Here is a 14,791-nt window from a genome sequence, read left to right on the forward strand (position 1 = left end):
GGAAAGAGACCAACCCCCCCCTGGCTCCAACCTCCTTTCAGGGAGTTGCAGAGAGTGATGAGCTCTCCCCTGAGCCGCCTCTTCTCCAGCCTCAACACCCCCAGCTCCCTCAGCCTCTCCTCACAGCATCTCTGCTGGATCCCTTCACCAGCCCAGTTGCCTCCTTTGGACCTGCTCCAGCACCTCAAGCTCCTTCCTGAGCTGAGGGGCCCAGAACTGGACACAGGACTCAAGCTGTGGCCTCACCAGAGCTGAGTACAGGGTTAACTCAACAGGTTCCCTCAACACTAACAGCACCATCTTTCACTACTTCTAAATTACCTAAAATACCACTTCTGCCTTCTGTGTCAAGGCACTTGTTCCCATCTCACACACTGTTTTCTCATGCACTTGTTCAGCCTCACCATGAGGGTCACAGAGCTTATCCCAGCTACAACTGGCAAAACAAGAGGTTACAATGAAGTGTAAGTTCCTCCAGTTAGGGTCATTACAGCTACACAGAGTGCTGGGCAATTTCCAGAAGTATGAAGTTTAACAAGGAAAAGCGCTGGATCTTGCACCTGGGACATGGTAACCCTGGATATTCACACAGCCTGGGGAGTGAGAGGCTGGAGAGCAGCTCTGCTGGAAGAGATCTGGGGGTTCTGGTTGACAGTAAGTTAAACACAAGCCAGGAGTATGCCCTGGCAGGCAGGAGGGGCAACCAAGCCCTGGGGTGCATCAAGCATGGTCAGGGGTGGTGGTTGTGTCACTTTATTCTGTACTGGTGCAGCCCCATCTTGAGTACTGTGTGGAGTTTTGGGCTTCACAGTACAAAAAAGACACAGAGCTACTGGAGAGTGGCCAGAAGAGGACTCCAAGGTTGGTGAAAGGTTTGGAGGGAAAGCCATCTGAAGAGCAGCAAAAGGCACTTGGAGAAGCACCTAAAGGCACAGCCTGGAGAAGAAATCAAGTGGAGACCTCACTGAAGCTTACTGCTTTCTAACTATGACCTCTTCTCTCTGGTGACCTACAAATGGACCCAAGGGAATCATAGTTTGGGGTTGGAAGGGACCTTGAATGATCATCTTGTCTAACATCTCCTGCCAAGACAGGGTCACCTACAGCAGGTGGCACAGGAACACATCCAGGTGGGGTTTGAATGTCTCCAGGAGACTCCACAACCTCCCTGGGCAGCCTGGGCCAGGGCTCTGTCACTCTCACAGTAAAAAAATTCTTCCTTATACAGAACTTCTTGTGCTCCAGTTTATAACCACTGTCCCTTGTCCTTTTGTTGGTCACCCCTGAGGAAAGCTTTACTCCACCCTCCTGGCTCTCTGTCCTTACATATTTATAAAACATTAATGAGCTCAGCCCTCATTCTCCTCTTCCCCAAGCTGAAGAGCCCCTCAGCCTTTCCTCACCAGGAAATGTTCCACTCCCTTCATCATCCTGGTTGCTCTGCACTGGACATTTTTCAAGCAGTTCCCTGTCCTTTTGGAACTGGGGGTCTCAGAACTGGACACAATATTCAAGATGCAGCCCCATGAGGGTAGAGTAGAGTGGGAGGAGAACCCCTCTCAACCTAGTAGGCACCTCTCTTCTAATGCACCCTATGGTAGGAACGTGTGCTGGGGGAAGTTTAGGTTAAATATTAGGAAAAAGTTTTCCACCCAGAGAGTGGTTGAGCAGTGGAACAAACTCCCCAGGAATTGTGATTCTTGGGGTGCTCTACACAGGGACAGGAGTTGGACTTGATAATCCTGATGGCTTATGGCAGATTATATTATACACAGATGTGCCCACCACAAAAGCATGGCAGAACAGGAAGGAGTAGAAGGCAACAGAGGTTGTTTTTAACACTGAAATTTCTTGATGGCTTAAACTAACCCAGAGACCATGCTCTGCTTCTCTCTGGGCCTGAGAAACCAACGTGACAAAGCTCATCACCTGTTGTTTGGTTTTTTATTGGGTCAAGTCTAATAATTTAGTTCCATTATCACTGCAGAGATGGGAGGTGGGGCAGAGGGGAAGACAGGGAGTAAGGCAAAACAAGGGAGAGAAATGCAGAGTTGTTAACAAAAGATCTGGACTGTTTGTGGAACCACGAGGAGAACAGCAACTACCTACAACAACCTAAAGCATTCATGGAATTTCATAATTATTTGTTCAGGGTCACCTAATGGGTGGCAAAAGCAAGCACAAAGAGTTGTTACTCCTCTTCCACCTTGCCCACTTTATTATTCTCTTACAAGAACCTGATGATCCTGGTGAGAAAAAAAATAATATTAGTATATCCAAGCTGCATAAGAACACAGTCAAACATCATTTTTCTGTCTTTGTTACTGAGCTACAACACTGACTAGCTCAGGATGGGTATGAATTGTGAAGCTCAGGTCATTAATATGGGAAGCAGCTAAGTCTTATTCACATGGAGCTGATCATGTTTAGCAGCTGAGATGATCTAATGGCTCACTGCTGGGAAAAGAGAGAGGACTGTCTTCTTTCTGCCCCACATCTGCCTCCTCCCATCCTCTCTCCCAGTTGCATGCTCTGCCCTCTTCAGCACTGGCTCTTTCAGCAAAATTATTTATCAGTTCTTGCTCCCAGGGGAAAACCCAGCACTTGGACATCTGAAATCAATTTGCAAAGCTGTCAAAGGAGGATCTAAACTCAAGCAAGGCAGGCACTTTGGTTTCCTCCAGCAACAGCCATCCAAGATGCTGTCATATAGCCCCTTCTGTGAAAGGAGGGTTAGGCTGAAAAGTCCTTCAGATATTAATAAAAGAGGCAGTGAGCTTACTGCCCACCAGCAAGGCTCACAAATTCTGTTGGAATAGTCTAATTTTAAAAGAATTTAATACACTGGGATACATTTTCCAGAAATAAGTTTAAATTCAATTGGCTGAGAAGAAATGTTTATAAAACTGTGGTTGGATTGGAAATAGTTCTGGGGTTTTTTTTGCCCCTGCCCCACCACATTCCTGCTGACATCCCAAATAACCCATGGAGAGTGCAAAGCAGCATCCAGGTTAAAATGTTTCTGATTCAAGAAAGAATAAGGGGTTGAGGGAGGGAGGGGGAAACAAAAGAATATTATTTTTGCATGAACTGTAAAAACTGTAAAAGGCTGGAAAGCCACACAGAATCACAGAATGGTTTGGGTTGGAAGGAACCTTTAAGATCAGCCAGTTCCAACCCCCTTGGCATGGGCAGGGACACCTCCCACTAGAACAGGTTGCTCAAAGCCCCACAAGATATTTTCTAAGATCTCATGATCATAGAAACTCCCATTCTGTGATCTTATGATCTTTGGACCATCTCTGATTTTCAGACTGCTGCCCTCCTCCTGATTGCTTTGATGGAGAATGTTCCATAAATTCTTTCCAGGTTGGGATCAGCTCTGTCCTCTGTACAAGCTGGTACACATTCTGGTCTGACATGGCTTTCACACAAATCTCCCAGCTCACTTGCTTTGTGACCCAAATTAGCTCTGGAAGAATTTAAGCAAAATCCTTTCAACTATGCTAGCATTAAAACAGGGTGCAAAGATTAGTTAGCAACACAAACATTAGCAAATTTGCTCTAAACTTATGAAAACTCAGCTTGCAACGTCAGCTGTTTGAGTCTCTGAATACTTTTCATAATTAAATCACAGAAGAACACAAGGCTTTGTGTGCCTTAGAGCTCCAAACAGGTTGCTGGGGGTGTTTTTTGGGTTTTTTTCCTTTTATTAAAAAGCATAAAATTCTATCAAAACATTAACTGCATTGTTTATCACAGCACTACTCTACCCATCACTGTTACAACTTCCAGCTTCCATCTTTCTGCACCACTTTGAACACTCAAGTAGCAAGCACAGAATCACAGACTGGTTTGGAATGAAGTCAACTTTTAAAGCTCCTCTGGTCCAACCTCCCTGCAGTGATCAGGGACATCTCCAATGACATCAGGTTGCTCACAGTCCTGTCCAACCTGACCTGGAATGTTTCCAGGGATGGAGCACCTACCAGCTCTCTGGGAACACATACCAGTGTCTCACCACCCATATTATAAACAATTTCTTCCTTATATCTACTCTCAATCTCCTCTCTTTTAGTTTAAATCCATTAATCCTTGCCCTGTTGCAACAGACCTGTTAAAACCATGAGAGCTGAATTCTTGGAAGTCAAGTGGTAGAGAAGAATTCATACTTCATTCTTTTTTATGTCAGTTTTCAAGCTGGTTTTTTTTCCAACTTCATATAATCCAGAGATGTTTTGGGTCAGGTCTACTCCAGTCCACAAAGCCCTTCAGAGCAAAGGAATGTACAGTGGGAAGTACAGAAACTGCTCAGATGTCTTGTTAAGGACAAGAAAATGCTCTTATTCCAATTTACAGACTTGCTAGGCAGATTTATTTACAAATTTTGTAATTCAACTTTCAACAGCTCAGAGTCAAGAGAATCACATGTGATTTCAGACCTACTTTAGAAGCAAAGCAAGAGCATTTGATGTGCAATTTTTTAGGCCACACCATAAGGAAATTTTGGAATGTTCTTTTCATGTCCTTCCAGCACACACTTGAAGACAGCAAGGCCCTCAATGCTACAGAACCCTTATTAATTCAACAAATGGGTTGTGGAAGTCCTTAGATGGCACCTCCTTCATCTCATTTTCATCATGTCAAGTGATGGGATTCAATGGCAGCTCAGTAACTCATTGCTCTTCCTGACATCAGCTCCAGTCATTCCAGGGGTGAATTATCCTTGAGGTTACATGTCTAACTCCATTTTCTCCTGTGAGGATGCAACAAACACCCATACACCATTTTTTCCCCCCCCTCACATTCCTAAAGATTCAAGGAGAGGAATGGGACACACTGAATCTGTGGGGTATGATTTACCCAGACTAAATAACCACAAGAAAATTCAAAATTTCACCACCATGAGCTCAAAGTTTTCAGAGATTTGCACTTCTGATTGCAGCTTACAGTCCCTAATATCAAGGTGGTTCCTTTCCTTCACACTTCCAGGCATCTGAAAAAGTCTTCTGAAAGGTTCTTCTTAGACAAAAAACACCTGTGAAGCTTTCCCTTGGAACACACTTATGCTCAGTACAATTTTCTAATTACTTATACTTCACCACAATTATTCCTGGGTTTGTACTGCAGAGAGATTCCAAAAAGGAAAGCCAGCAAACCAAAAATGTGGTCCAAAAGACATAAATTCTTCCCTAATTCATAGAAGAAGGTAAAAGACTAAGAATAAGGAACATGTCTAATATTTCACATGGACCATGTAGAACTATTAATTATTCTCCAGCTAATTCAAGGCAAAAGAGCCCTTCATTAGTTCTACCCAGAGTTAAATAATGCAATGTCTGAAGTCAATGTTACATCTGACAAAACATATCAGTCTATGGCACAACTCCCTCCTTTTAATACTAATTAAAACATCAACAGTAGTATCAGAAAATAAAAATAGCTAATTAAGTAATAATACCTGAAAAAATTAAAACAGCTATATAATACTCTTAGCTACCAAGTCCTTTAGTCTGTTCTCCCTTGCACCCTCTCCTACTACTATCCCACTAAACTATTTCCTCAGGAAATAACTTAATTAACACTGGGGAGCAACTTAGAACTCAACCTCTGCCTCACAGAAATGATGAAAAAGGCTGTTTGCTCAGCAGGAGCAAGAAATCTTCCTTTCTACATCACTATCACATGCAGAAAAGCTACACTGCTTTTTTAGAGCTCAGAACCAACAGGACAACCAAGACCTACACTGATATTCAGTGCAAGCCCACAGTGTTCCCACTCCCCTTATTTTCCACATCCTCATCCTTCCTTTCACATTCAAAATTTGTGCTCAGCTCTGCAGGAAAACTGAAACATCACAATATTTAAAATTTAAGGCAGGGACAGGCACAGAAAACATGGGTATTCAGTCTTAGGACAGAACCTGGATAGCTGGTTAAGTGTCAAAGCAGAATTTACTTAAATGTAATGTTAGCAGGAAGGGTTCAAATGCCAAACCCTGAGACTACTGAGGGACTCGGGCAAATGAAGTTCTTTCTGTGTTGTTTCAACAGCTGGGGTTGGTTATAGTCACTACAATGCCAAAAGTGGCAAACTGGGAAACACCAGGACTCTGAAGAATAAAAACTGTCAGCACACCCTAAAAAATTGCCCTCAGCTGTGGTTAAGCAAATCCTACAAGCTCTGACCACTGGCCAGAGAAAGCTCCTCTTGCAAGGTGTTTATGAAGATGCAAATAACAAGGAACTAGATGTGTTTTTTTCATCTTTAACCAAAACCTTGAAGCAGTAGCTGCTACAAATACCATCTTTCCTTCCTAATGTTTTCCTCCGAGTTAGTCTAAACAAAATATTCACTTGCAAGATGAAAAGAGCAAAACTGTAACTGCTTCTTTGACACAACATGGGAACTATGCCATGGGGCAGAAAAAAGATAACATCAGGGTGCGAGTCCATCCTCCCTTTAAGCCTCTTAACATCACCTTGGGCAAGAGAGCATTAGTCCTCATTAGCTGTGGGAATGACCTGGGAACACCAGTTAAGCCATGGAAAATACTCTGATGCTCAAAAGGATCCAAAAAGTAACTACAGGGTCTTAAGAAACAGACCTTAAAGACCACTTGATTTTAAGCTGCACAAGCAACAGCATTCCCTGATTAATAAATTATCATGTTTATCATGCTTATTAATGTTTATCATGTTACTGCTTGACAAACCAAGGGCAGAGCAGTAAAGCCTCCCCATAAATAAGCAGTGAGTTTGTAGTTAGCAGCTACCAAGACCTTTCCTTCATTTATTCCCTAAACTTCAAATATTCCCTAACCCTCCTCATATCTCCTGAATAAAATGCATAAAATCTGATTTACTACAGCTGTCAGACAGAACATTCTCTACCTTAAGGACATGCCATTCAGCCTGCAAAACACACTTGAATTCCTCAGGAAAAGAGAACATTGGAGAGAGTAAAAATCCAGCCTGACAATTACAGCCAACCTTTGGGGCTAAGTGACAGTTTTACAGTAATTTTAACAAGTATTTCTTCCACTTCATCTCCAAAAACACATGACATGGATACAGCTGGACAGGGATACAACTATCCAAGATCACCAGGTCAACACTCACACTGTGGGGTTTGACTGGAGCAGCACTTCCCACTCAGCATCTGAAGGCAGTGTCTAAGAGAAGTGAAAGCAATATTCAAATACAACACTTTCCATCCTCTATTCTGATTTCCCCCAGAAAATTTAAGAGGAAAGAGGAAGTAAATAATTTAAGAGTCAGTCTTTGGTTTTGTATTACTCATATAGCAATAGCTATATATTCCAGCTTTAAAAAACAAAAAAAAAAAATGCTCTTTTCACAGTTTTAGTTGAAAAACTAGTCCACGTGCAGCCTTACAGCAGCTTTCTTCACTTTTCCCCACACACAAGACCTCTCAAATTCATTTGCCACCACACTCACTTGACACCCATTTCTGCCACCTTACTCAAGCTGTTAAACATCTCTTTCAAAAAAGTAACTATGAAATTTTAACTTTGTTCTAATTCACCCACATTCCTCTCACCTTCCTTTACCTCTGCTCACTTGGATCACCTCAAGAATCAAAACATACACCCAAGGTACTGGATCATACTGGAATGTCACTTCCAACTGCTGAAAACATGGTTTTATTTATTACTGAAATCCAGAAGTATCTGCAATCCAGAACTATTTTTTCTTGGGAAGTTCTTTCCAGAAATATTTCCAAAAGGAAAAAAATATTTTGCTTTAAAGGTCACTTCTCTCATGACTTGCATTCCTTTGTATCTGGAGTTTAAAGAATGTAGGCAAGTTTCTGAAGTGTGCATGTTAAGACCATGTAATTACTGAAGTCCCAGAAGCTCAAAGATCCTTCAATGTTTCTCATATATCAGTTCTTTAAATGTAGTTCAATGGAATAATTACTTGGAAAAGAAATTTTGCAGAATTACAAGCACCTTCAGTTCTGTGGTTGTGAATAAGATACTAAGATCTCATGAAAAACATCACATTTCTTCACAGGAAGATGCAAGGAATAAGAGTATAACCTGGAAAGGATTTCCACAATTCAATCCCTTTGTTACTTACAGGCAACCATTTTACAGAGGGTAAACATCACAGCATGGCTTCATGTTTGAAGTAGATTTTGGGGGGATCTTCTTCCTATCACTTAGGAGTCTGCTTCCAACTCTGCTTGGCTGACAGAAGTTTATCAAATCCTAAATGAGATTTTCCTCTTCAGTATTCAAAACAAAGAACCTTCCCCTTCTAAACAGGTTTAGGACAAGGGGTAGCTTAATGCTTAAGCAGGGATGGGAGAAAACACATCATGGCCACCTCATAGTTTTCCCAGCTACTGGAAATACCTACACAAATTTCATGAAACTTGTCTGAAAAGTCTGTGTTAATCCTGAGTATGGTTCAGGTCCCTCACCCTTATCAGCTCAAACCTCTGTCTGCTAAACACAAGTTGCAGGAGTTTCTTACAAGTTGCTCTTGGGCTCCTAAAAATCACTCAGACTCTCACTGGCTCTTTACAAATCCCAGCCTAAAAGTGAATGAAGGCTCCAGAGTGTCCCTGGGAAATGTCTCTAACCCTTTGCTGTTTCATTCTGCCCTAAACACCTGTGGCTGAAAGTTCCTTGCTGCTCCTTTCCACAGAAACTTTCACCATCTGATAAGGGACATCTATAAATAGAAGGATACAGAAGATACTGGGTGACCCAGACTTTGGTCTGACACTTCTTACCACCACATCTATATTCAGCAGAAACACCTAACTCCCTCACACACCATCCCATGCAATATTAAAATAAACAAAACCAAACACAAACCACCTCTAAACAGCTCATTTGGAAAGCCACCTTGGACACCACTACATGAAACATGATCAACCAACATTGAACTGGAGCTAAAACTTCAGATGGAACAGATCTAATTCCATGTACTTTTTTTCCCCTCCATTACCCAGGCTTTCTCCAGTGAGGAGAAAATTGCTTATATCAAAGTATCAATCATATGGGTCCAAGAGCTGAATAGTTTCTTGGGGGGGAGGGGGGAAAAAGCAGATCTAGATGGAGGAAAAAAAGCAGATCTAGATGGAGGTGATCTGTGGTCTCACTGTGGAACTGCCTCCCATGCAGTATAAACATTCCATACAGTTCCTCACCTATAATTTGGAAGTAAGCCACAGATAATCTGCAGAAGAAAGTTTGCTGCAGCTGATTATTAATTAGGCCACTAGCAACATGAGCTGATCAAACTCTTCAGCTCACTGGCAAGTACTTGTGGCAGAGATGGAATGGGATGATGAGCAGTTTCCCTGGTGCTGCTGCTGGGAATGAGCTGTTGAAATATTTTTGGAACCAGCCAAGTGACTGAAGTGCTAAGCTGTTACATATATAACTTGGTACTTCACCTACTACACCACTTAGTAGTCACCTACTACACTAGAATCCACATTGCATTTTGCAGTTTGGGTTTTTTTTTCCTGTCATCTTTATATAAATAAAGCAGTAGGGACATTTTTGTCATTTTCAATAAAGGTTCTAGCTGTTATTTCTGTAGGAGCTTCCTCTGCTCCATGGAAAACCAGTGGCACCTATTGATGCCCTGGTTAGTTATGTAGATGAGGGATGCTCTATCTATGGACACTGCTCTGACTGAATGCTTGAATCAAAGACTGAATAGCAATAATTTCTTTAAAAAAAGGTGTTAGCTCTTTTCTTCCTTACCATTCCCTAACCACTCATGACAAACTGTGCATCAGTACAGCTGTTTGTACACCAGTCCCTGCTGTTCTAGTTGAAGCTGGCAGGTCTTCAAACACTACCTCACTGCTCATTAAAAGCTTCAGTATCTCTAATGCTGGAAATTGATAGGAAAAGCTTCTCAATTTCAGCATGAAGGAAAAGTGCTGGAGGCACCAATCCTGGAGTCCACAAAGATGTTTTCCTGTCTCTAGACAACCACACATGACATCTGGTTTGGTCAGCTATTAGAAGAGTAACATTCAAGAGATCATTTGACTGCAGCATGACTAGCTCTCCAGGTTAAGACTGGATTTTTTTTTTTTTTTGTCCAGCTCTTTCCATCCAGAAGTCTGAAAAGTTTGGCTCCCCTGCCCTCTCCACTGCTTTGAACTTTTTCAACAACAGGACTGAGAAGTTTGTTTGGAGCATTTAGATACCAGTTATCATTCACTCCTGGCTTTCTTGCACTGAGCAGTTGAGATAATGCAAAAGAATCTGTGCTTTTTAAGTGAAATTATTTCATCATGTATTTTCAGTTCTATCAGACTCACTCTTCCAGCAAAAAAAAGTGATATCCTGGCACAATTCCTTAGGGATGCAAACTGAAATTTGATGCTTAACCGGAAGTATTTCTTCACAGCCACATCCTCTATTTCTCCCACATAAAATGCAGAATACAACAGTAAAAGTCATCTGAGGCCAAGTCCTCCTGCCAGCAATGAGGAAATTAAAGAATCATCAGACCCAAGTGTGGTCATGTTGGAAAAAAGTTTTGGACATGATTTTTGACTCCTTAAAGTACAGGAGTAGCAGGAGCTTTGTTTTCTAATCCATGTGAATTTCACTGGCACAATTAAGTCTAAACTAAACCCAAATTACACCTTCAGCACACTTCAGTCATCAAGACATCATTACTTCAGTTATTAGAAGCACTCACCTCAAGTTCACATTTAAGAATTTGGTCTTTAGAGAGATTTCTAGCTGTGACTCAGACCATCTTACTCTCATCCTTATAGGCAAAAAAAAAAAAATAAAATGCAGAACTGGGTGTTCTAGAGAAAACTGCCTACTAAAACAAATCACCAAGATGTTTTCTGTGCTGGCAGAGAGCAAATACCTTGTGCTACGTAGCACCTGCCAGATTCTTGCATTACAGAAGTGGTACAAGAGACTGGAATGACTTTTCTGCTGTAAAACATCTCCAGGGTGACAAGCCCCCTCAAGGTATCTTGTGATTCTCTAACAGACTTGAACCTCAGATAACACAGTCAAAAACTATGATTTGTTATCACTGTATCTGACTCTAGTTGCTTTCTGAGCTTCTTGATTTGATTGCAAGCACTGACACAGCAGACAGATAGCTCAGCACATGGTCCTTGTATTTGCAGAGCACACAGCAAAACAATACCTGCCATTTGGTCAGGGCCTTACCCTTGCTATAATTAACATTTCTACAGCACTCATACAAGCATCCTATGTGGCTTAAACTAAATATTTACTCGACCAGAACATCTTACAGTTGATGATTCAGTTTGTTTCTACAAACTCCTACAAAAGTTTCATCTCCTAGAAAAACACACACACAAAAAAATTGTGTTTTGGTCTCACTTTCACAAATGACATCCAGTGACTAATAACTAAGGCTTCTCCCTGCAGCACTCACTTGGTTCTTGCACAAGCCTGGGAAAAAATAAAACCAAAAAATCAGCAGGGAGAAGGCCATACTTGGATCTCCTGAGTTACCTACTGCTCTCTGCAAAGTTCATCCCAAGCAGTGCTCACGTCTGCATTCCTTAACATAAAACAGGCCCACATTTCAAAGTGCTTGCTCTCAAGTTAGGGACTGTACCTGCAAAATTCTGGTGGCCAAGAGCCATGCCCATTCCCTCCCTTTCCCTCAAGAGAATGTGTGGTACATCATATTTATCTGAGGAGCAAGGATATCTTCATAGCAAGTTTACATCTATTGATTTTCTTCAGTAACTCTTTATCTTCACACCTGGTACACTCAGATTGTGTGTCTACTTAATAACATCGAGGCAATGAACCAAAACTCCAAGAGCAGCAGACTCACATCTTACAGTATTTATTTCTAAAGAAAAACCTGACTTTGCTAAGTAATAATTTTCCCCTTCACCACCACTTCAGCTCCCATACAACAAAAGTCACTGCAGGAGGGGAAAGGGCACAGCCTTAGTTTGATCTGGATTGCTAAATCCTCACACAGTGCTGAAGCTTCCTCACTTAACCTTGCTCCTAATGCTCTCCAAAATTAAAACGTGGGACGGTTGCCCAGTGAACCAAAAGCCAACTATCAGCAAACAGGAAAAACAGAGTTAGCTGAAGGAAGGATATGCTGGGGAAGGAACATTTCACCACTTTTCAGAATACACTCTGCATTTTATTCATGCTCATCTCTCACCCCTGTTAGAAGACCAGGCTGGAGAGGAGAGGGCAACCCAGCTGCTCCTGCCCCATCAGGTAGCCAAGCTTAGAGCACATTTCTGGGTCTTATCTCTGCCTCAGCTCCAAGTTTGGAGGTCAGCTTGCACCCAACACCCCCACGGGAAGAGATGGAGCCTCTCAAGAACAGGGACTCCCAACTCCTTAACTCTCTAGTACTGGCAGGAGAGGGGCCCAGACCCCTGCGCCTGTTGGCAAGGGGACACCTCATCTTCCTGTCAGCCCAAGAGCAGGGTGCTCCAACCCTCTGCTTCAAGGATCCTCCTTCTATCCACCCAGGGACTCTGCCTCAAGCATCCACATAGCTCAGGGAACCCCACTAGCACCTCAAGGAGCACACCCCCCCCCCAAACACTCTCACATCAGGCTATCCTATATCAAGAAGCACCCCCTTTTCACCTCAGGGCACCCACAAACAGGCACACAAGAGAAGGGTGCTCCAACCCTCTGCTTCAAGGACCCCCCTTCTATCCACCCAGGGACTCTGCCTCAAGCACCCACATAGCTCAGGGAACCCCTCTAACACCTCAAGGAACATCCCCCCCCCAAACACTCTTTCACATTAGGGTACCCTACACCAAGAAGCACCCCCTTTTCACCTCAGGCACCCACAGGCAACACCCCCCATTTACCTCAGGGAATATCCCCCACTCCAGAAAGCACCCCCCCACTTCATCTCAGGGCACTCCACACCTCAGAGTGTACCCCCATATCTCAGGAAGCACCTTCCCTCCCTTTTACTTCAGGGCACCCCACACCTCAGGGGGTACCCACATATCTCAGGAAGCCCCTTCCCACTCCCTGACTTCAAGGAATCCCCCTTAACACCTTGGGGAGCACCCCCTCTTCATCTTAGGACACACCATACCTCATGGAGCACCCTGACACCCCTTCACCTCAAGGCACTCCCTACTATACAGAGAACCCCCCCCCTCCACCTCAGAATACCTCACGTCTCAGAGAGAAACCCCCCTTTCACCTCAGCGAGCACCCCACACCTCACAGAACACCCCTCTACACCTCAGGGAGCATCCCACACCTCAGAGGGAACCCCCCCTTCACCTCAGCGAGCACCCCACATGTCAGGGAGCACCCACACCTCACAGAACATCCCCCTACACCTTAGAGAGCACCCCACACCTCAGAAGGAACCCCCCTTTCACCTCAGGGAGCATCCACACCTCACAGAACACTCACCCTTCACCTCAGGGAGCACCCCACACGTCAGGGAGCACCCACACCTCAGCGGAAACCCTCCCTTCACCTCAGGGAGCACCCTACATCTCACAGAACTCCCCCCTTCACCTCAGCGAGCACCCACATCTTAGAGGGCAACCCCCCCTTTCACCTCAGGGTGCACCCACACCTCACAGAACACCCCCCTACACCTTAGGGAGCACCCCACATCTCACAGAACACCTCCCTACACCTCAGAGCGAACTCCACACGTCAGGGAGCACCCACACCTCACAGAACACCCTCTTTCACCTAAGGGATCACCCACACCTCAGAGGGAACCCCCTTCACCTCAAGGAGCACCCCACACCTCACAGAACACCCCCCTTCACTTCAGAGAGAACCCCCTTCAACTCAGGGAGCACCCTACACCTCAGGGAGCACCCACACCTCACAGAACCCCCCCTTCACCTCAGGGAGCACCCACACCTCACAGGACACCCCTCTTCACCTCAGCAAGCACCCTACACCACAGAGGGAACCCCCCCTTCACCTCAGCGAGCACCCCACATGTCAGGGAGCACCCCACACCACACAGAACACCCTCTTTCACCTAAAGGATCACCCACACCTCAGAGGGAACCCCCTTCACCTCAAGGAGCACCCCACACCTCAGGGAGCACCCTACACCTCACAGAACCCCCCCTTTACCTCAGGGAGCACCCCACACCTCAGGGAGCACCCCACACCTCACAGAACACACCCTTCCCCTCAGCAAGCACCCTACACCACAGAGGGAACCCCCCCTTCACCTCAGGGAGCACCCTCCCCCCCTTCCCCTCACGTCACCCCACACCTCAGGGCTCACCCCCTTCACCTCGCAGCACACCCCCCACACACCCCCTTCAGCAGGGGCCTCCTTGACACCGCCGTTTCCCCGAGGCCCGCCCGTACCTGCTGCGAGGGCAGCTCCACATGCAAGGCCCGGGTGGCGGAGCCCGGGGGTAAGGCGGCGGGACCGGCGGCCGAGCTCATCCTCACGGGAGGGCAACGGCCGGGGAACGGCGGCAGCGCCTGCACATGAGCCCCACGGGTCGCTCCCCCGCCTCGGCCGCCGCCGCCGCCACCGCCGGGCAGCCAGGGGTTAATGGCGGCAGCAGCACCGGCCCGGGCCGCTGGCTACGGAGCCATATTACCGCAGTGCTGAGGGGGCGGGCGGGAAGGAGCTTCCCGCTCTCTGATTGGCCCGCGCTCCAGGGAGGCGGGAGCCCGTCTGCTTTTTTGAGATGCTATTGGCTATAGGTGACGTCAATCACCGCTTCTCACCCCCGCCCCTTGTCAAACCGTTGGAAGGGGAGCCGGAGCTGATTGGACAGCTGACTT

The 14,791-nt window shown here is 45.2% G+C and overlaps 1 protein-coding gene across 2 annotated transcripts in view; it reads right to left on the reverse strand.

Annotated features, from left to right (window-relative positions):
• Positions 1 to 14,639, reverse strand: part of UVRAG (UV radiation resistance associated) — a 113,561-nt gene extending 98,922 nt beyond the window's left edge. The window contains exon 1 of one of the 2 annotated variants that reach the window (XM_008495187.2): positions 14,363 to 14,639. In XM_008495187.2, coding sequence (XP_008493409.2) covers positions 14,363 to 14,443 — 81 coding nt within the window. In that variant the 5' untranslated portion in view covers positions 14,444 to 14,639. The remainder of the gene's footprint in view (positions 1 to 14,362) is intronic. The other variant, XM_030460918.1, reaches the window with a different exon arrangement.
• Positions 14,640 to 14,791: the final 152 nt, after the last annotated feature.

Source organism: Calypte anna, chromosome 1 (genome assembly GCF_003957555.1).
Source record: "Calypte anna isolate BGI_N300 chromosome 1, bCalAnn1_v1.p, whole genome shotgun sequence".
Lineage (NCBI taxonomy): Eukaryota > Metazoa > Chordata > Aves > Apodiformes > Trochilidae > Calypte > Calypte anna.